Genomic DNA, 22,150 nt, shown 5'->3' with positions numbered 1-22,150 from the left:
ATGCTTACGTAATCGGTAACAGAAGGTGTACGAACTTGGTCTATACATTGACTGAATTCTTCAGTCAACGACATTGAAAATCAAAAGGTATATACATAAGAGGTCATAATTACAACCACCACACAAGCCATTTCTTTCTCTCTATAAATCTTTTTATGCAGGTGAATGTTATTTTTACAGAGTTAGAGCATTAGGTATTGACTTAGATGCTCGTAATATGCTATTCAAATCTATCAAGTTAAACTGTAAGTAACGAAGAAATTATTTCTTGGGAAAACTGAGATCATAGATCATTTTGATGGATGTGGCAAATCCAAATCCTATCAAGGCAACGGTCGCTCCAAGCAAAACTTTGTCACCCATTCCTCCTTTGAGGTACACAGGAATATTGTTGGGAACCTTTGAACAAGATAAAATACATAGCAATTACATGACTGACAGACTCCAAATTTTAGAACTGAAACAAATTGTTGAGCTTTCATAACATTACCTGGAATTTTTCCATTTTTTTGAGGACGTCTGGTGGTACGGTGGAAAATGCCCTTCCTTTTGACGTGGGTTCCACTTTCACAGGTTTTGTGTGCGGAGAGTCATACATGATTTTTGGTGGGTCTGCACGATCCAGTCGGTTAGGAGCCTGTGACAGAGTATTTTCATTAGTTAATCGATTTTCTGGATAGACAATCTTTAGTCAACAATGTTCAATGTTAGGCATAACGTTCAATAGGGATTAAGATTTGTTAGAAGACTCTAGCCTGTTATACAAATACTCAAATACGTTATCCCGCGAAACTGGAAAAGAATGTTAGGTTAAGCGAACGATTCTCTTAAATGCGAAACAAAAAGATTTCTGGTTTCTGACGGTACTGTATCAAAGTGGGTATCAGAATGTTTCGTAATTGTTTTAGAGCAAACTAGAAATGGAGTCGTCTGCTCTTGGTCAGACAAATTCAATAGTTCCATTAGTTCACATAATTCATCATGCGATTGACAAATAAAGCTGAATCCTTGTGGCTGCGATATTCCGTACACAATTGTGAAAAATATCGTCAATACACTTACGAGTGGATATAATGGTTGCAGGTGTGTTGTTTCCGCAATTCGACCTGTGAACGAGTTGAACTGGTAAAATGGCATCTTGAACACTGCGCACCTTGCCTTGTAATACTACGCCTCACGACTTGAAGCAGAATACACGCGCCAAGATCGCCGGAGGCTCGCAAAAAGTAGTCCCGTTGAATGGCGGGTGACTTTGAATTTAAAATGCGAACGTTGACTGAAGATTAGAAGTCGTTGAACACGATGATCGTTGACTGATGATCCGTCAACGTTCAACAATGATCTTATTGTCGACTGAAGAATATTGAGTTTCACAATTGAATTTACAGCTTTGAACTCAATCTGTAATAAAACACACGATTTCAGGTATTAGGTATAGGGATAAAAATCAGAATTTTATATAGTATATCGAATCAACAGTTCTTCACCTTGGTCCTGTTTAGTCCGTACATGGTTTTATGATTAATAGTGAAAGGTATACAGTTAGTTAATGAAATTGTTTACGACCCACTCCGCAATAAGCTGGGGATCGTATGCATCCTGGATGAATAGCTCATTGATTTTAGTCCTAGCAACGTAACGAAATATTAGGCTACACATCTTGGTTGAAGAAGTTCGTTATTTTCTTGGATCGATGCATTCCGATTACCTCTACGACGAGGTGGAGGAATGGCGGCGAGTACTTCGCGTTGCCCTCAGTGTTGACATTCAATCGTCACATGAAAGTTTCGTTTTTATTCAGAGTTGGTCCACAACACAGTGGAAAGATTCAATAGGAGTGTGAAAAAATGCAATCGTTGAAATACAGAAAAATTATACTCACATCAACCGAGTGCCCGAATGTCAAGCAGATGATACCCTAAACGTAAACGAATAACATAAGACACATGTCGTGAGCCGTAGACAATCTGTGACCAGTTATACCGGAACAATCACAAAAAATGGCTGCGCAAGAAGAAGCCACGGACTCAAAAGGAAACAACGAAGAGGATCTCAAAATATTTGAAACACTTTGCATTTCGTCACCGCGAAAGGTTTCTGTATATAATAAATACCGTTCACCCAGAATGCACCGACATTTATTAGCAGCTAATTGAATCACATAATAAAAAGCACAATCTATTTCCATAATGACTTGTTAGTTTGTAAGTTTCTTCAACGCCATCTCCGGAATTTTGCAGACTAGATAGCTGAAAGTTGTAACCTTGATTCTCACTTGCACTTTCATCGCATTGTATGCACGTGGAATTTTAATTTGGATGTATGCCTGACTTCAATTGGTCATTGACTTTCTTCTCGACAAATGAACTGTTCCACAAATTACACTCTTTCTTCGATCGTCGTTCAATGACGATGAATTATCGCCAAATAACACAATTAATTTTCAGATAATGTTATTCGCATACCATAAACCATTTTGTAGAATATGTATTGACCTGTTGTTGAGCAAAGGACAGGTTACCATAGCGTTGAACTAATCGATTCAACTTGTCAGGCGGCTGTTCCCCTTGAAGCTACCGACATCATGCACCGCTAGCTGTTTCGGCACACAACAAAAGACAACAATACAAATTCTAATAACCATCTCGAATGGGATTTGCCGGTTCCGATTGTAATATTATAACTCTTGCTTAAATGGCGCCATCCACGTACAAATCTCTTCCGCTGAAATATTGATTTTTTCCTGAAAATCGTCTCGTGATCCTAAATCCTAAGTAAGAGCAGCGTAAACGAGAATAAAAATTAGAATCATTGCCGTAACTAAGTGCGGAGGGTTGTAATATAAGAAAAAAAAAAAAATTTGATAGGCATCCTAATGGTAATGGATTTTCGATAAATTTTGTCTATGTATGTATGTAGATCTTCTGGTTTGTAGGGCATTTCCGCGGCACGCTGCCATCGTTTATACTTGATGTGACTATCCACGAAATATCGTACTTGCAGGATATTTATTTATAGTTGAGGAGAATTATGGTGGCCAACAGAGTCCTGTTCGTGCATTGCACGACTTCGGTCACGAAACCGTGATCAGAAAGATACGATATACTTAAACGATCTTTCCCAGTTCCAGTCCTCGTTATCCACTGTCTGCAAGGGCTTCGGAATCGCGTCTCTCCTGGAGCAGTTCTGTTACAGGCTCGTTACAAAGATTTTTTGTTCAAAAATTAAAGGCGTTACTCGCATACTAACTTGTTTAGAAGAAAAAAGTTGTGATTATCGTTGTCCGTGATTTTTGAGAGGAACAAAAACGTGGTACTCCGTTATTATTTTTTGTTGCAATACGGTATTATAACAGATAGACCTCGGGTAGGTATTGATTTGCCTAATGGACGAACTAGAGCGGAAACTATCTCCGCTGGTACGAAAACAATGTGTATATAAGTTTATACACTCATATATAGTTGTTATCTGCCTTTTCCATAAACTCGTGGATGTAATTAACGGGATGTTATTTCCATGATTGACCACCATACGAGTGGATGTAACGTAAATATCATAAGACAATGATATGCTGAAATAATCGAGTTCGAGAGAATACGCGCAGTAAAGATACCTAGTGATTACGGTAAATAATACAAGGTGTGTACAGCAATTATTTCCGCACTTCAAAGTTCGTAGAGAATAGGGCACGTCAATTATAAGCAGGCGAATTACATTAACTGCCAATCAAACTTGATAGCCGTTGACGTTTTCGAGTGTCTTGCGGCTACAACAGCTCCAAAGTTCTTTAGGAAGTTAATCACTCTAACGATAAGACACGGAAATGGAAGTTGAACTACACTAATCATTCTATAATGACAGCCACGGTTTCCCTTGTTTCGTGAATCGTGTAACACAAGGTGTCTAAAAATTAAAGTGGAAAATGCAATCGCTACATTGCACCACGGTGTTGGGTGAGTGATTATCGTATAAAAATTCATTAGAAAATATTCTACACAGTTGAAATTATATTGTCAGATTCAGGAATCGGACGACGCTATGACGCATGACGTGACTACGAATCTTCGAAGCGAACTTGCTGCCCTTGAGTACAAACGGGATCGGCTTATGTCAGAAGTAAGAACGGCTCTTATTGTTTTTTTTTTTTTTTTCACATTTTTTCAACCATTCGAATATTCTACTTTCCATTAACTTACTGAATTGACATGGTCACGTCGAGCAGTTGCACGAGATGAAGAGCGTTGCGAGATCCCGCGACCAGAGGGTGGTGGAATTACAGGTGGAAACCGACCAATTGAGGGAGCAGGCAGCGAGGCAGAGTGCAGTAATTTCGAGCCTAAAAAAACGGATACAAGTTCGTACAGCTGTATAGTTGATTAGATTTTTTCTCTTATCCGTCGTTCCATCCGGCTAAAATTCGCCCGCGTAGTAGAGAACTGACAATGGGCCGGCCAACTGAATTTCACTATGTTGGCTCGGCTAATTTAGTTCGTTCTACAGGAACTCGAAGAACGGGAAAGAACTCTCTATGCAAGTCAGGGAAGAAACGAAATAACTATCCAAAGTTTACAACGAGATTCCAAGTATCACGAGGATAAGGCTCGGGAGTATGAGAAAAAGATACGACAACTCGAACATAACATTACCGAAGAAGTTCAACTTAAGGAGAGAGCACGGTTAAACTTACAGGCTAGTATAATACTATGTGACGATTATACATTTTTTACAAGCCTACGGAGATAATATCATGTTATTCACTTCATTCTGAGACATGTATTCGCGAATGTAATCGTCTTCTTTACGAGATTGAGACTTGTTCGCGTGTTTCAAAAAATTTACATATTGCGTTTCGATCGGGTTGCGATCAATGAAGGAGAGTTTGCGAACATAACTTACAGATGAAGGGGAACTAGCTCATTCAATCGAAGTGACGGACTTTCGGGTAAAAAATGTTTCCGCGCGTAAATATTAAAAAAAAAATTTATTAGGACTTTGTCCGGCGGCTCGCCCATTCCCTGGGCGTCGAATACTGCGACGGTAGCCATCATGGTTCCGACGTTGTGGTACACAAGGCAGAGGAATTGGTACAAGAAGTGAATCGCCTCAGGACGAAAAGCACCAGTGCTGAATCCCATCTGAACAATATTGAGCTTGAACTCCGCAGTTGTAGGGATGCTTTGGATCGAGCAAACATCGAGAAGGATCAAATCCAGAGACAGGCTGCTACCCAACTACTAGATTTGGAGCGTCTTCGACAGGTGTGCATATTCGCATAAGCATCCCAGCAACTAGAAGTTATTCGAATCTCTTCTTATTTTCGTCTGCAGGAAAAAGAATGCGTGGAAATGCAGTTTAGAGTCGCTGAGAGAGATCTCAACGATCTTCGGGACAAGCTCGTGAATGCAAATAGAAATATCAACAGTGCTACTGGAAACATTTCGAATCAGGAAGCCGTGATTTGTCAACTACGAGGTTGTTACTGGTCAACTTCTTGGGTTTTTTTTCCGTTCTATAAATCATCCGTCGTTCAGATACGGTGAATTATTGATACCTCGCTTTATTGCAGAGGAATTGAAAGGCCGCGAGGACAAGGCACAAAGGGTGCAAAACGAGCTCAGACATCTTCTCGAAACGTTGGCCATCCTAGTCAGCAACCCCAACCGATTCGTCGAGTCTCACGAAAACTCGATCAAGGACAGAATTCGCGAAATTTTAACCGAAAATAAGGACTACCAATTAGTAAGAAAAAGCTTCGGGTTGCATTTGAATAGAATAACATTATGTTTTTTGAACCGATCATCTTTTCATACTCTAGAAAATTCAAGCCTTAAGAGACAAATTAAGCGTCGCGCACGAAACTACTAATCGTCAGACTGAAATGACGGACTCTAGCATGCTGCAGATCCGTTCCCTTGAGGAAGAACGTGTCGCCTTGGCAAATAAGATCCATAAACTGGAGTCGGAGCTTACGAGTTGCGAGCTTTCCAGGGAATCTCTTCGCCGAGATAAACAGACGGTGAGAAAATATGCCAGTATCGTACAGCCACGAAAATAATGATATTTCCATTAATCTCTCTTCAAGTTCATGGCGTTCCTCGATCGTCTCGGTAAAGCGTTACAGATGGACGAAATATCGCAGGAAATCGGTATCGATCTCCAGACCGAGTCTCTTCTCGTACGCGCTGAACAACTTGCGAAATTAGAGTGCGACAAGATGGTGGACAAGGTAAATACTATATTCATCGAATTATTTCTGATAAATTGTTACCATGAACTTGACGCATAAATTGATGAGCGAGCAATTACTATCGATTCACATGTGTGCCTAGCTATTGTGCTGCGGGTACACAACTTTTCCAAGGATTCGTCGGGAGCGCTCCTTCCACGAACTGACTTGTCTGAAAGAAGTAAGCTCAGACGTAGATGATGCGATAGGCATGACAGAACTTAAAACAACAATCGTATTGATATCCCTCTAGATGCTGTATAAAATATTGCCGTTCACTATCCTCAAACCGAGCTGCTCACTACTTACAATTAGTTGCCACCCTCCGTGTTGCCGCCGCCAATTCTTTTATTCATCTTTTTTCATCGCATCAGACTCACATGGGGTCATTTGTTTTTTTGAAACCACCTCGATCGATTTAATCTGTAACGATATTTTCATATAGACCTCGGTGGTTTACCAGCTGCAACGGCGTATTAGAACTCTCAGAGAACAGCTACAGCGGAGAGATTTGCACTTAGATCTTCTGAGAAGAAAATTATCCCTTCAAGAAGACAGCGTTCGAATGAAGAATATGCTGCAATCTGAGAAAGACGAGGCTAACCTGCGGTGGGTAAATCAACAAAACGGGGTCCTTGTTCAATATCGCTTACACGCGAGTTTCCTATAGAGAACACAATTACGCAAGGGGAATAAAATATCCTTGTATTTGTTGTTGTTTTTACGGGGTTCCCGGGATCTCATTAATAGGAAATGTTCCGCCCACGAAGTTGAAATTCATTCGACGTCGATTTAAAAAAAATTTTATCCCATTAAAACCTGCGCAGAGTGAAGAAGCTAATGAAGCAAATCGATAGACTTCAAATTCAGCTGACGGAGGAAAAGTCAAGGAACAGGGAGATCAGCACGCAGCTGACTGAGGCTGCTGATTACAAGGTGCATAGTTAATTGCGTAGCAGAGCGTCGTAATTTAATGAAGAGACTGAGCAATTACTATGATTTTCCTGCGAATATTACACTTGCCTATCCGTCGAAGCAGCCGCGCTTTAACCGCTGAGAGCTTTAGATTACCATTGCACGATTAATTATCGTGGCTCATATCGTTATTGTAATTGTAATTGAATTCACGGAGCCACATCAACTAATCACGTGCACAGCTGTTTTACACTTCCTCGTGCTTTTCGAGTCCATCTAATAACAGCTCGTAAATTGCATTACACTGTAATGTAACTTAACTAACTTGATAAATAATAAATAATGAAAAAATGAATAAGTAACGTGTGTTTGAAGCGGATTCTTCTACGGTGTTTTATGTGTTGCTTCCACGTCAACAGATAGCCGCTCTGGAGCGAAGCAGAAAAATTGACGAGCTGCAAAAACGACTAGTGGAAAGCGAAATGCTTCGAACGAGATACAATAGAAAACTAACGATGCTGAAAGAGCAGTTGCGAACTACATCGGAAACCGCCGATCAAGAAAGATCGATAAATGATCATTCGTTGCAGCTTCTCAGAGACGAACTGAGTCAGGTCAAGCAAAATTTGGCGGATGTTACGCGAAGGGAATCGCAGGTAAGGAAACGATGAGAAAAAATTTCTAATCTTCCCAATTCGCTGAACAAGCACTAATAATGGTTTCTCATATGATTAGCTACAAAGCTTCAGAGTGTCCGTGGCAAAACAACTCTCGGAGCCTATCTGTACACCAGATTATGAAATAATTTCACGTCTCCAGAAAATGGTTGCTGCGCACAGAGACTTTACCATGTTATCGAGGAGATACGATGAACCTCTGGAAACCAGCCCTTCCAGATGCACCAGGTGAATTTCGGATGATTCTAAAATAGTTCTGATCCCTGATAGACCGCGTTTCCAAATACTGTTCCTTCTGATACATACAGCATACATCCCGTGCATCCCGGTCATCCACCAATTTCTCCGGGATCCCGATGCACCAGGTATGACGACAGTGGTTACACGGATCCACCCGATCTCCACGACATAGATGACGATTACAACAAAAGGCCGATTCGGAGCAGCTTGCTCCCGTGACCCCGGTCCAAATTTTAAGTTTTCGGGAAGCGATTCCCTCATGTTTGATTTTTTACAATTTTCGACACTCTGTACCGCGAGTATAAGATAAAAATAAGATTCGTCGATAACATTTAGCGGGAAACAATGAAAAATATCACGTTCATGGTACAAATAAGCAACCTGATTCTAAAGAGTTTTTTTCGGTAACAATATATTCAGCGGTGAACAACAATTTCGAGTGATATTTGCTCCGTGTAACAGAAGTCTGTTCGTCATGAGAAGTTTGTATTACAATGCATCACCTACGTAACAGCTCCCCTCGTGACTTCTTTTTTTTCTTTCACATTGTTTCCCTTCGTAAATTGAATGAATTGAATAGGTATTAGAAAAAATCAGTAGAAATGCATAAAAATTTCTTTCGATCAATTTCCCAGCGAGAGCGAGTACATCTTGATTCTGCTTAAAAAAATCTTTTGATAGTTCTCTCTGATTAGTTTACGCACAAGAGGCCGTATCGATGATATTCTGACGCGATTTTAAATCGGAAATGTGGTAGTAGCAACACGTCATTTCACTGAAAAGCTTCTTACTCTACGAAGATGACACGTTGTCCTTCTATAAATGTAAGAGGCATATAAAACATAGTCTCGAAGTTGGATGTGATGTTTCCACTTTCGTGGGAATTCATCACAGAGTTTGATTGATTTTTCAATGAATTCGTTCGATGAACGGGGTTATTGTAATCAAATTTGGAACGTGGAAAATTTGCACCTATAATTATCAAAATATTACTTCAAGGCACTCTGGAAGAAAAGATTCTTCAATCGATGCCTGCCTGTTTTTTCGTTATTTGGAGAAAGTGTGAATTTGGAGAAAATGAATGGGTACAGCACGTGCTCGAGCTCGATGATGAAAGAAATGGGGATAAGCTCTTGATAACTGACAATTGTTCAGCATCAATGAGAGGAATCAAAAAAAAAAAAACAGAGGAATCGAGGCTTCCAGCATATTTTCCGCGTAAAGTGTTCGTTTATACGGAAAGTAAACGAGCATTCTTTACGGAAAAACACAAACAATATTCAAGCGTTCAAAGATATAAAGACATTGTAAATATACACACATTATATGCACCTATGACGAACACCGATGTGAATTTATAATATGAATATGTGTGCGACTCGTAAGTTCTCACGAATAATTATGATGACGTGATGCCGCGTCTCGTCTTTGCTCGGGCAGATCTGGTTGTATAATTAAGGTTGAACGTAAGTTGTATCATAATTACAATACATTTATAATGTTTCACGCAAAAATTTATCAACGCCATTGTCACACGCGTGTACATAAATGTGCATATCGTTACGCATCTACTATATGTATACGCTCGCTATATGTATGTAACCTGAGGTGATCCAAAAGAAAAACATTTTTTTACTCTCGAAACCATGCTCAATTTTTTATTCAGATGCCCAAACAGGACTCTTAAAGTACGAGCTTTTGATATCAATATTAAGATGGTCCGCATCGCCCTTTCCGATTTTCCATAAGAATAACAGAGGAAATATTAAGTTTTTTTCCTTTTGATTTTTATAACTAACGAACGATAGGTTGTTCTGTAAAGTTCTTAGAATATTTTCGTAGAGAATTGAACGCTCTACAAAAAAGATCGGAAGTGATTTTTCGACAAGTCAACTGGGTCAAAGGTTATTCAAGGTCAAAGTCAAATTTACCATCCATCCAGCCGTTTTCTCTAAAAAAAATCCTAGATTTTCTAGTTCACAGGGCCCAAAACGAACGGTCCGTTAATTATATAAATCAGGAGGAACGAAACAATTTTCCCTGTGTTATTCTTATGAGAAATCGAAAAGGGCGACGTGGACAATCTTAATATTAATATTAAGGGCTCACACTTTACGAGTTCTATGTCCGGCATGTAAACGAAACTTTTGAACATGATTCATAATGGTTCCGAGAAAAAAAGATTTTTTTTCTTTAATCACCCTAATGCAAACCCAGAAATAAGCTAGTGTTTTTCACAATTAATGGCATAATGTAGATGTAAAACACCTATAGAAAAATCATGTTCATACTTTTGCACTGCTACAGTTTTATTGTTATACTGTTTCAACGATGTAAGGCTGCGTAAAGCAATGTAAAGTATATGGGACATTCCATGTGAAACGATCACTTCTAAACCCGACCCCTTTTGATTCAGCTGGAACTTTTTTTATTTTTTTTTCACTCTACTAAAAAAAAAGGTTTTTAGGGTTCTCCTCAATCTTCCGCTCTTTCTATCATGAAAACTGATCATTAAACCTCATGAAATCAATTTAATTGTAAGTAAATTATTTACATAACAAAAACAAAGTTTTTGACAAGAGAAGTTTTTTTATCGGAAAAAAATAAAAGGAGAAATGCGCCCACTACGCGTTACCCGAAATGAATTGAAGTTTTTTTTAGAAGAAAGCAATTGACAAAAAAATTAAAAATCATCAAATTTTCAGGAAAATCGAAAAGAGTCGGGTTCAAAAGTGGTTGATTTCAAATGGAATTACCCATATGTATAGCTATGATAAGAAATCGGAATCGGAAGCAACGGACTGTCGCTTGATTTATGGCCATAAATGAAATATCTATCAAGGCATGGCGAGGTGTACGTACATGTACGAAATAGTATCTATATTCTTTCAGATATAAAGGTCGCGATAGAAATTTTTTCGTATGCAGGTTAACACTTATGTATAATACATGTACTACATACATATAGAATGCTGCCACGCATAGGAACCTCGTACGGAAAATTGTAGGATTGCACGTGTATTCATAAATTAAATAACACTGACCCTTTTTTTGGAGCCCTATTATATGTTTCTAGGTATATTCTTCCGTTATTATTATCGTATGATAACAATATAACACGTATTGTTATAATATGATAAACTGCAACCGTAGCTCTTGACAAATGAATAAGAATTACCCACTCCTCTTTTGGATTCCAAATAGACGATGAAGAAAAAGAAATTCGCACCGTACTTCACCCCGAAACTATCGCATACTTTCTGTACTCAACAATGAATTTCGTGGGGAACGAACTACTATTACTTCAGTACTCGAAACTTAATATTTTTATAGTTTCCCTACCGCAAAAAATGGCACGGCACGTGTACCCGTTGGAATTATGAGCTCAAACTTTAGGGGAATCACAGCACAGTGTCCGAAGCACCTGTCTTCAAGCCCTGATATTCGAATGACCTCTTCTTCATATGAGTCACGCGCGCCGCAGACTTACCTCCTACGTCCCGGTTATGATTTCAATTTCCATTCAATCAACAAGAATATTAGAATACATTTTGATCGTTCAAGTATATCTATCGGACGAATGTCATCACGATCAATATTAAGTATATCTATGGCCTACTTTACCCCGAATATGCAGTCTCGACGTATCCTCAACAATCACACCGTATTATCTTTATAATTGAAAAATATTGGTACATACCACCGTCCTCGACATACATAATACATAGACATTAGGGTGGTCCTTATTTTGGGTATTTTCGAATTTTACTTTACGATAGCCCTAAATCGGTTCGAAATAAATAAAAAAGCCGCAGTCAAAGTTTTAAATGTGAATAACATGTGAAAATTTCATCTCGTTCTTTTGCAATTTTGCAAGTCGTTAACATATATGCTTAAAATTATAGAATCTACGGTTTCTTGTAGGAAATTTAACGCTCTACAAAAAAGGTGTCCTATGATTTTTCGCTAGCTTCATCGGTTCAATAGATATTCGAGGTCAAAGTCGAATGTTTGTGCTTTATTACCTCGAATATCTATTCGATACCATGTTTCGATAGAACGATCGATGCTTAAATGTCTACCGAAACATAAATTAGGTCTTTCCGATCGCCTTCCGCATAGCGGCTCAGAATAGTTGGGGTTCGGGACGCTATCTTTGTCTCATTCCGAACCGCGGTATAGGTCAATTCATATCATAATCCGGATAAACAATGAAAATGCCATTACGTAACGAGTGCAACGTGGAGATTGCGTTGGGTGAGCGTAAAACTGCGTGCTGTAGGCTATAATATACGTATGATCGTGGGTAGCGTGTGCCAAACTGTAGTATAGGTGCACGCACACCTGTATAATATTGGTCTGATGGCGGCGAGTGGAACAACTGCATTCCAGAGTCCACCGTCCAGACACCATGCCCAATGGCGCCGGGATCAAGGGACTACTAAAACTTCCGGTACAACGATACCTCGAAAGATACCTAGGGTGCAAAAAAATCCGCCAAGTACATACATCGAATGGTCGAGAAAAACTACTGCACAAACAACTTCGATATGAAAAAAATTCATCAGCAACAGGAACAATAGAGATCCAAATCGACTACTGTGCCAAGTGCACGTGAATTTGGATCTTGCATAGACGAAGATCGTACAGATCGTTGTAGCTACAGCGGCATAGTTAATCGGCTCGGCTATAAAGCTTGAAATGGTTTTGCAGGGCTGCTGCACGCAATATTTGCGGCCCGCATCTCAAACGATGCATCGGAATGACAGGAGGCTACATGCGTATGGGGTCAAATCATGAGAGAGTTTCGATAGCTTGCAACTTCTTATGCAGGTTCTCTATATTTCCAGAGACTTCCGTGGAACACGTGCGACATGAAAATAACAGTTAACAATAAGACAATCGTCCGAGATTGATGGGACTTTTTGGGGGATCGGCAGATTTTATTCCGTAGAGGCGTGAGTGAACAAGCGTTTCGGGCTTACGTGAGAACTTATTGTCGCATCAGTCGAAGAGTCAACGGATGGAATACCAGGATATTTTTTACGGAGGTTCAAACGACATTGTACGTGCGTGACGTGTATTTGCTCGAACATTCCGCACCTTTCTCGTAATATCGTACTAAAGTGTAACTGACGATAGAGCTACATAGTAGGTGAACTTATAAGTGTGCGTGCCATGAGTTACCGAGATGATTGCACACACGTGTGTCTGTAAGCCTGGCAAGACTAATGGCGCGCGGAACTTTCGTTGTCGGCTTTTCCAATGATTTGTTGACTGAAAATTAGCAGTGCTCACTTTGCACCGTCGCAATTTCACCTCACCTTTACTTTTTTCATTTAATCGCGCGGTGAAGGACACCGATGTAGGTATGTATTGTACATTCGTCGATATGCGGGAGCAAAATTTAGAAATGATGGAACACGAAAGTGTCGTGAGCGTAGGTATCCATTTTCTGGTCCGGGCCTCCACTAGGCCAGGTCGGTACGTACATGTGGGGCATTCCACGTCAAAACAAAGACGTTTCATCTTGAAAAAAGTATTGGAAAAGACAAAAATTTTTAGGTCAGAATCAAGTGGGCGCTCGATTCCACGAGCTCTCATTCACGAGATCGACAATCACCCGTTCGTATCGTAAGTATAATAACGCGGTACGCTGACAAAAATCAAAGGTTTCATAATCATAGCCGACGATAAATGAAATCCGAGTAACGCCACAATGCAATGGGCCATGCGCGTGCAAAATCGATAATACAAATTGCAGAATTCCAATGTTTTTTCTCTCTATACTTTTATCTCTTGGGGAAAAACTTTTTCCTTTACGCGGTACGTATTGTGGAAAGTGAACTGAAGAAGACGGACAAATTTTGTGCAAAGGAAGAGAAGAGAGCTTGCAGCGAGGCTTGCGGTGATGCAGACAGACTCCGGTACGGAGAGTACGCACCGTTGAGCACAGAAACATGGTGGGGCCCCAAGTTCAGGGCTAACGAGATCCGACCTCCTTTACAACCATCTTTCTCTTGCGCTGCGGTACCCTTTCCAGGCAGCCCGACGCTCATCTTGGCCACCGCTTTATATGCTTGCCCAAATTACGTACATATCGACGATACGCGATAGAAATTGACATCTGTTGTCATATGGTCGATTAAAATTTTCACGTCACAATTAAGAAATTGAATCTTACGGCAGTTCTCAAGTGTGCTGGCGAGAATAACAGATGAATAAAAAAAAAAAAAAAAAAAAAATCGCTTCATGTTCACCGTGGATTTTTCCCTAGAGTTGAGCGTCAACGTGAATTTTTCGGAGCCCTTGCCACGTCGCAAAGTAAGTGGACAACGGAACTTTAAGGGGGTCACGAACTGCAGGCTTTTCATTTCTCAAGGTTAACATCGCTGTACAGGAAGTTGATAGAAAACACCAGGACAAAACGAGAAACTGGTAAACGATGGGTATGGAGCTTATGACATGGGAATTGAAATTGATTGTGGGACACGCCTAATTGAGTTGAAAATTATTTTCAATTACTATTTCCCAACGTTGTGTGCGACTGTGATATTCTACAGCACTTGTATCTTTGGCTATCCTGTTTTCGTCTTTTACACATTCACGACTCGACCGGGAGAGCAAGTAGAAGATCTTCTCGGAGAAGAATATATTCATCTGACATCCGATTCGCTGTTTTTGAAGAACTCGGTGCTCTGAATATTGAAATACTCGATATAATGTATTTTATTTCCAGAATTGAGAGCGAATCGATACGCTTCGTCGATGTGTTTTTAAAAAAATCGATTGAATTCGATTGCAATGCATAGGAGAGTTAATCTTTTCACAAGGGCTGTAGTACGTATGAAAAGGAGATAGTGCGTAAATATCTTTACGACTTCTATAATACACGTACGAAATGCAGATTGAATCTCTCCCCCCAAAGAGCGACAAATCTCTCTGCCGGCTTAACCGAGTGTGCCACATATGTGACAAGATGTTAATTAAATTGAAATAAAAGTTTTCAAGATGTTGTCGCTGAGCCCAATTTGCATGCACCACGATTCGTGACGAAATATTCGCACGCTGTGTCGTTGCAAGAAGCATTTCATACCGGTAGTATATACGATACGTCGTATATACATACATACAGTATCAGTCTATAGTAAAATCACATTTGCGAGCGATTGTAACGGGATAATTTGCTTCATGGTTATGGATCAACTGATCAGTAATATTGATGAGAAATGGGGAAAATCATTTTTTGCGCTTTCTCACCGATAGCTTCCAAGAATTGAACACTGCGAAGCCTCATAAATGAGGGCTTAATTATTCTCGTTGAAATCATACGATACGCAACCGCTGATTCAACGGCGTTGTCTTCAACACAGTCGAGCGCACCTGAATACGTACATGTACCTGGACTATGCTATAGAAAAGTCTCACGGCCCTATTTTCTCTGGGATCTAGGTAAAAGATGGTTGTATGTGTTCGCGTACACACATATAATTTAGTTTCTCACGATGCATAAGAAAACATCCGAACGGAATATGAATCTCGCGAAGTAGTTCAATCTCGAGAAGCTGGAGTCCGGCACGAATAACAGTCGAATCGCGAAAGAAGTTCAAGGAACCTATGACAAAATGCGATGTGCCGGAGAATATGAAATTTTATTCTATGGAACAAACCGATGGAATCTTATTGATTTCAATTTCTAACAAGTAGGATAGTTTCTAAGCGGGATAGGCAATCGATCTGCTGTACCAAATTTTTGTTGCTCATTTATTCCCCAATTTATTCAGGATGAGTAGCGCCATTATATTTTTGCGTTTAATCGCGCAAGGCCGAATCACATTTGTCCTACGAATCAAGTTCGCTCCTGTAGCGGTTTTGCTGGGTAGTCGCGATAAACTGAAAATCACCCACCGTTCGGTGATTAAGATTGCTAGCCTCAAATCACAAGGGGTTCGAGTGCGGTACACTTTTCGATTGAAAATACCGTTCTAATTTCAAAGCTCCGACTAGCCTGTCTTTGATGTTACTCGCGAGACACGGATTGAGATTACATGCGTGTTTTTTCTACAGTCACCTGTGATCGGCTGACACGCTTGACACGCCATAATTCCACTCCGATCGTACAGACGCGTAGGAAACGAAAATAATCGTAGAGAAGAGAAACAAAAAATTGTTTAACGTGCATAGCCCGAAGGAACCGCTTGTGTACAATTTACATACGAGGCGAAACAAGAGCTTTCTCCGAGTGTGAGTTCTGAACATCGACAGTCAGGTTCTTCCTTTCACTCGCTATCGTGAGCCTGTGCTCCGTGGACCACTCGGACACTTGAGGTACACGAGATTTGGCGCGGCCAGACCTCAATATCGTGTTGGGGAATAGTTTCGAGTCAGTTCCTCGCCCCCGACATCGGAATCCTGAACGTTGATCATTTGGTTAGTTAGCAAAAATTTTGTTCAAAGGTTAATTGGATTATAACGTAGTTCTTAACGATGAGTTGATTTGAGATTCTCCAACACGATCTATTTACAAATGCTTGTCATTCAATTGGTAATAATAATAATAATATGGTGACTTTCGCACAGAGGATATGAAATACCAATCAGGTGTATGTCAGTTTTTTTGTTTCTACGCTCAACGATTGACCTCCATAATGAAAAGTTCGATGTAAAATAGTAAGTTTTCATCGATCGCTTGCATTCGCGTCATTCATTTGAGAGAACTTTTTTTTCTCCTTCATCCGTGGTAAGTGTCCTAAAAAATTACTCGGAGGAGGAATTCTATTCCACGAACTTGCGCAAAATAGTTGCGCGGATCCTCTGATAAATTTTTGTCAATTTCTCTCTCATTATTGTGATTAAAATTCCATTCCATTCGTCATAGACGAGATCATAGTAGCCGGAGTGCGGAAGCGTCCGATTCGTCTGGGAGCGTGTTCGCGCAAGAAGTGACAGCCATCGGTACGGGGCAACGCCCCCGATCCCCTACCAAAGGTCTGGGTCACTTTTACTCGCTGCAGGATACACGAGCGTATTAGATATCCAGCTATATTCACGTTACACCGAACCGCGTATAACCGGCTACGTAGGCGCGTTTTATTTGCGCAAGAGACGATCCATATACCGCGGTAAAGTATACTTGTTAGTTATGTTGAGACGGGCACGTGACTGACAATGAGTTACAACAAACTGAATGTATTCGATACTCTCTACTGGGTGAAAAAGCCAGGAGAACGTCCGACGACGATTATCGTAACGACGCAGTCTCGCATATAGACATCCGCCGAATTTACCGGAGAGACCCTCTCTTTTATGGGGTTGGTTAACGTACTTTATATTCGAATTTTCTCTTCACGGTAATCGCCGATTTTTTTCGGATATCCCAACTTTCGATATCTACTCCAGAGACGGCCGCACAATTGCGTATTTTGTAGAATTGTCAGCATTCCGTGCATTATACCTGCAACGTTATAGTACATGTACGTACAGCGCGTAGGAGTTTGTAAGTTAGGTGGTAAGTTCGGTGTGTACCTCATGCTATTTATACCTGTGTTAAACTCGTTGCTGCACGAGACCTACGGCGATGCCGAGTCTTCCGCAGGTCATACAACGGCAACGGGTTCCAGAGGTTCCTCGAAGCGCAAACCGCTTCAAGACCTCATCGCTGTAAACTTCTCCCGCCGCGCCGTTGCTGCTGCTGCTGCTCACTCCAGAGTCCAGAGAATAGAGGAGCTTCTCTTCCCAATCCTACGTCAGGGTCGTTGGCGTCATCGCGCGTGCTTCCACGTTCACTCGCAGCTCGAAGGACAAAATACGTGACTTTGAAAACTAATTGTCAATTGTTGGTTTTATTCATTTATTTCCCTGCGACGCGGTGAGAATTCGAAAAAATTCGAAATATCCAAAAGTGCACGCCTCGTACTCCCACGTTATCGCAATAAAAGTGGGGAATTTCAGCTAACTTTATCTGCAGACTACCCGCGGCACGCTCCCCGCCAACGAGGAGTAAAAACGCCAAATACGCACCTCGGTGAATTAACTATTATATTTCATTCTACCGAATATGACGCATTTGTGCATTTGTGACGAAAGGAAATTCTGACGGTCGTCACTTCGTCAATTCATTATAAAGGAACGACGATCCGTCGGTGTTGTGAATTTCCCTGGGGTACTGTCGCACTAAATTCTCAACGTCATAGAAATGAAAAGGGGTCGATGAATTGAGTCTTTCGAGAGATATCGTGTTAACGCACACGTACATGATGATATACGACTAATAGAGGTCCACGAATGGATATTCAATGAGCCGCTTCTTACAATAATCTGCATAAAATGACTTCGGATTGTATCGGCATCTCTGAATGGACTGTCCTCTAATATTAGTGATTTTTTCTTATCGTATAGTTGTCGTAAAAAAATTACGGGCAATACTTGAAGCTGAAAAACGACGTCCAAGGCGTGAAAATTATTGGGTAATCAGAGATTTTTCTCATCCACCGAATTGCAGTATTCTCTCGTAGATCGGTCAAATTCATCGGTTAAGGAACGTGATAAATCGATGATTCTTGCCATGCTGATCGACCTGTGGGAACGAACACTATTGGGTTAATTTTGGAGTTTTCCGAAAATGGTGGAATCGCGGTTGAAATCAGGTCAATCGGATCATTGCCATTTATCGGTAGGAGAGTACGACTCATCCTTACCTGCAGGTGCGGGGTTATCGGTTTTAAAGGAGGTAAAGGTAAAGGTGAAACCGGAGTCGTTTATCTTCGAGTCGATGGTATTCGATGTCGTTTTCACGAATAGTCTACGAGAGAGCTCTCTACCGCCAACCTGAATCTGAATCGACGCGATGTCGTTAGAGAATGGAAGGTAATCGTACCGAGACAACGATTCGTCAACCGCGGTTATAAAGCGCCAAAAATTGAGGTATGATGAACATAATTGAATGTGTGAAATATTTCCGTTCTTTTTCACCCTCTTCTTCAACAACCCGATCCTGCGAATTGGTGCGATCAGCTGGTATGTTTCTATAACATTCGTCGAATACACGAGCCTGCGGTTTAAAACTAAAGATCTACGAACAATTCGATCGAGTGCAAATTGAGCCCAAGAGTTTTAACGACTGGTCTTTTTTCACCTTGATTCCGGAGTACTCGTGCTCGTATGGTGACTACACCTAGAAGGAAACAGATTTTTTTTCAACCCGGTTACAGACCTTTACCCGGATGAGATCCGGGTAATTGGGTTACACTCGACGTTCGAATAAGTGCATTATTCTCCGTTGATACGGTGTAACGACGAATCGGAGATCTGGGGACATTCCTCGGCTATGATGTCGTGGAAACTGGGTCTCGTAGTTTCCCGGTCGGAATCATTACCGAGGCCGCGTAACGAACGCGTGAGTTCATTATTATATTTGTAGGTATACTTGTTACACTATATCGTATTTTACCGCGCTATAAAAACCATGTGGTACACGAGTAAATCATCGTACACGCTTACAGGCGAATTACTCAACTGACGTACGTACGAATCACCCATTCGAACATTACACCGATAACGAACCAAATGTCCACATGAAACAAACTAGCACCGATAACTGGCAAACAGTGAATCGGAGATCGATGTGTACCAAGTCACGCAAATACTCAAAATTTGTTCTGCAAAGTGTGACAAAGGTAGCGATACAAAAAAGGGGAATGTCGTCGTAACGAAGCTCTGTTAAATGGCAATTGATAGGCAGTTCGCGTCGGTACTATTACATGTGGGCTTACCAAAGGCTGCGGCTCCCACATGCTCGAGATGTTCACGGAAGACCCCACATCCGGCACATGTGTCTATATTCATCCGCTTATTACGGTATAGGTACGTCGTACGTACGCACGTACGTACGAAAATGACGCAGGGGCAAAGGGGGCAAAGGGGGAATAGGGTTGGGGTTTTCGAACAAAGAGATCGCGCACTCCGACAACGTCTCACTGTGAGAATAAAGCTAGCTCGCTCATCGCTCCACCGGTGTAAATCGCGCGAATGCGTAGGTACCCTGTATCTATACGCGAGAATGTGAGAATTTTCAAGATAAGGATATCTACGTCAGCCGCGTGTTCCACCTGCTCGCTCGACAACCCGCGGCAATAAAGTGTGTCTGCCTTCGATCTTAAATCTCAAATCTCAAACCGAACGAAGATTCGGGTGGTGCGACGACCACGGTGACGAAGGCACGACGTGCGACGCGTCGCTGCATCGCTGCGGATCATTTGAGCGGTGGTGGGTCGTATGTGGGTTCTTTCGCGTAGTCGGGGCGAGTTTTGTTACACCTTAATTGGAACGGCGATTCGCCAAGATCTAGGACATCGACAAACGATCGACGGATCATTGTTCAGAACCCGACGATGACGACGGTGATAACGACGACGATGACGTTACGGTCTATATATCGCAGAGTATGAATTCACCTTGTGGTCTTCGTGGCGGACGGGGTCCGCTAATATCACTCCTACATGCCACCGTTCTGTCCTAGATCAAATAAATAGAATTGCCTATTACAGCAGATCCTTTGTGCGCGGAAGGCGGAGATGAACTGATTCAACCAACGCGGATTTATCGTGCCGTGCCGAAGATTTCACGATAAGATATACGTACCTATAAGCACATTCGTTAATATAGCATGGATGTACGTACATACATATATGTACGCATGTACGTACATCGATACATCCATAGGTGTCAAAGTCAGGCTTATAACGTACAAAGAAGAAAATAGATCGTACCCCTTTCATCCACCGTCTGCGACGACGCGATTTTTTTTCTCGCCAATCTATACGTCACGTCCGGTATTATCCGATTCAAATCACCGAATTAAATCACGAGTGATTGGATTTAATGCCGAAGGGAAATTGTGTTAGCGAAATCTTCCCTCCTCACCCGAGCAATTCACTTTTTCCTTTTGATATTTGCCAATGTTTTCTCCTCGCGCTTCGCACCAAGTGTTGCGTACTTTATGCGACTATGGAGAGTTTTTACGGGGCCATACACACATATTCGGTTTATTCCATTTCATTCTTCTTCCACTCACCGGAATGTCTAGTGATGGTAACTTTTAGCCAATGGTACGTAATTATTGCGGTATCTATCGCACCATCGGCCATTAAATCCTCGAGCGTAATGAAAATGCGCATTCTGATAAAGCACGTCATGCAGCGGGTAAAAATATTGAATAATAAATTCAAACTCATTTCCTTAATAATAGAAACTTATGCGGCGGATTATAATGTTGCGGGAAAATCTGTAATGAAGAAAGAGGAATGAATGTGTTGCGTGTGCGTGTGTGGATGCGAATCAAAAGATATACATATCTGGATAGCTTTAGCTAAACCATTTGCAACTACGTGTACATTTCCTGGCTTGTTGGAAACTCACGCTACCGTGAATGTTTACCACCGCCTCGCGTTCCCATGCCCTTGGCAAACTGCGGCATAGACCTGTGACGTCGTTATATTTTATGTATTGTGCGGCGCTACGTCCGTAGACAATACACCACATGTATGTACCATATGGATTCATGAATTTGTGTTTTGCCTGGGGAAGGCGCACCGTACCATTCATTACACGTACCGTATTGTAAAAGTATGGCACGCGGTGCTTTGCCGTCTGCACTTATTTTCAAATACATACACCTGTACCAAATAATTCCTACTCGCTACGTAGTCGCTCCGTATGCTTAGTACATTGACTGTACGTTCGTACTTGGTTGGTGTACCGGTATGCGCGTATGTACATACCACGTACGTACGTATCCATACATACGTATAATACATTTTGTACGTACGGAGCAAGCGTAGCGGCTGCGCGCATCTATTTTACGGTAATAGCAACGTGATAATATCACTTTTGATTCACTTCTGCTTACCATCTCATTCGGTGCGAAATATAACCCGATATTATTTCGATAATCTACAGAATCTAGAATCCGGAGAATTATGAATGCCGGATACCTGCGTACATTTCGGTTGCAACATCCCATTTTGGCTGTGCGATGGGAGAATATATTGACGAGATTGTCCGGAGCAAGCTGATTTTCCGAGGCTTGGCTTGG

At 41.2% G+C, this 22,150-nt stretch overlaps 2 protein-coding genes and 1 long non-coding RNA gene across 9 annotated transcripts; 1 reads left to right on the top strand and 2 right to left on the bottom strand.

Moving 5' to 3' along the window:
* Positions 1-130: 130 nt before the first annotated feature.
* On the bottom strand, positions 131-1,224 carry LOC105691461 (cytochrome c oxidase subunit 7A, mitochondrial). The gene is made up of 3 exons (XM_012409933.3): positions 1,063-1,224; positions 491-637; positions 131-399 (listed from the first exon to the last, which is right to left on the bottom strand). The coding sequence occupies exons 1-3, from the start codon at positions 1,135-1,137 to the stop codon at positions 262-264; spliced, it is 360 nt and encodes a 119-aa protein (XP_012265356.2). The 5' UTR covers positions 1,138-1,224; the 3' UTR covers positions 131-261.
* Positions 1,225-1,263: 39 nt separating this feature from the next.
* On the bottom strand, positions 1,264-20,679 carry LOC125499798. 4 transcript variants are annotated; one of them, XR_007276792.1, is made up of 6 exons: positions 19,830-20,679; positions 19,193-19,231; positions 17,600-17,850; positions 4,197-4,336; positions 1,488-2,596; positions 1,264-1,401 (listed from the first exon to the last, which is right to left on the bottom strand). It is a non-coding gene; the product is annotated as an uncharacterized LOC125499798 (long non-coding RNA). The 4 variants fall into 4 exon arrangements; XR_007276789.1 differs by lacking the exon at positions 19,193-19,231 and having other exon boundaries at positions 19,830-20,678; XR_007276790.1 differs by lacking the exons at positions 4,197-4,336; positions 17,600-17,850; positions 19,193-19,231; positions 19,830-20,679 and adding an exon at positions 3,250-3,333 and having other exon boundaries at positions 1,488-3,186.
* On the top strand, positions 1,961-11,363 carry LOC105691532 (coiled-coil domain-containing protein 170). Of its 4 annotated transcripts, none has more exons than XM_020855504.2 (15): positions 1,961-2,093; positions 4,018-4,116; positions 4,223-4,354; positions 4,501-4,689; positions 4,989-5,258; positions 5,328-5,472; positions 5,567-5,739; positions 5,816-6,016; positions 6,083-6,226; positions 6,330-6,407; positions 6,672-6,835; positions 7,054-7,162; positions 7,561-7,797; positions 7,877-8,046; positions 8,127-11,363. In XM_020855504.2, the coding sequence occupies exons 1-15, from the start codon at positions 2,001-2,003 to the stop codon at positions 8,275-8,277; spliced, it is 2,355 nt and encodes a 784-aa protein (XP_020711163.2). In that variant the 5' UTR covers positions 1,961-2,000; the 3' UTR covers positions 8,278-11,363. The 4 variants fall into 4 exon arrangements, with proteins under 4 accessions (XP_020711163.2, XP_020711164.2, XP_048505346.1 ...); XM_020855506.2 differs by lacking the exon at positions 1,961-2,093 and adding an exon at positions 3,530-3,953; XM_020855505.3 differs by lacking the exon at positions 6,330-6,407.
* Positions 20,680-22,150: the final 1,471 nt, after the last annotated feature.

The sequence above is a fragment of the Athalia rosae genome, chromosome 2, assembly GCF_917208135.1.
Source record: "Athalia rosae chromosome 2, iyAthRosa1.1, whole genome shotgun sequence".
NCBI classification, from domain to species: Eukaryota; Metazoa; Arthropoda; class Insecta; order Hymenoptera; family Athaliidae; genus Athalia; species Athalia rosae.
Note: the sequence above shows the minus strand (reverse complement) of the source record. Positions and strands in the feature narration are given on the sequence as shown.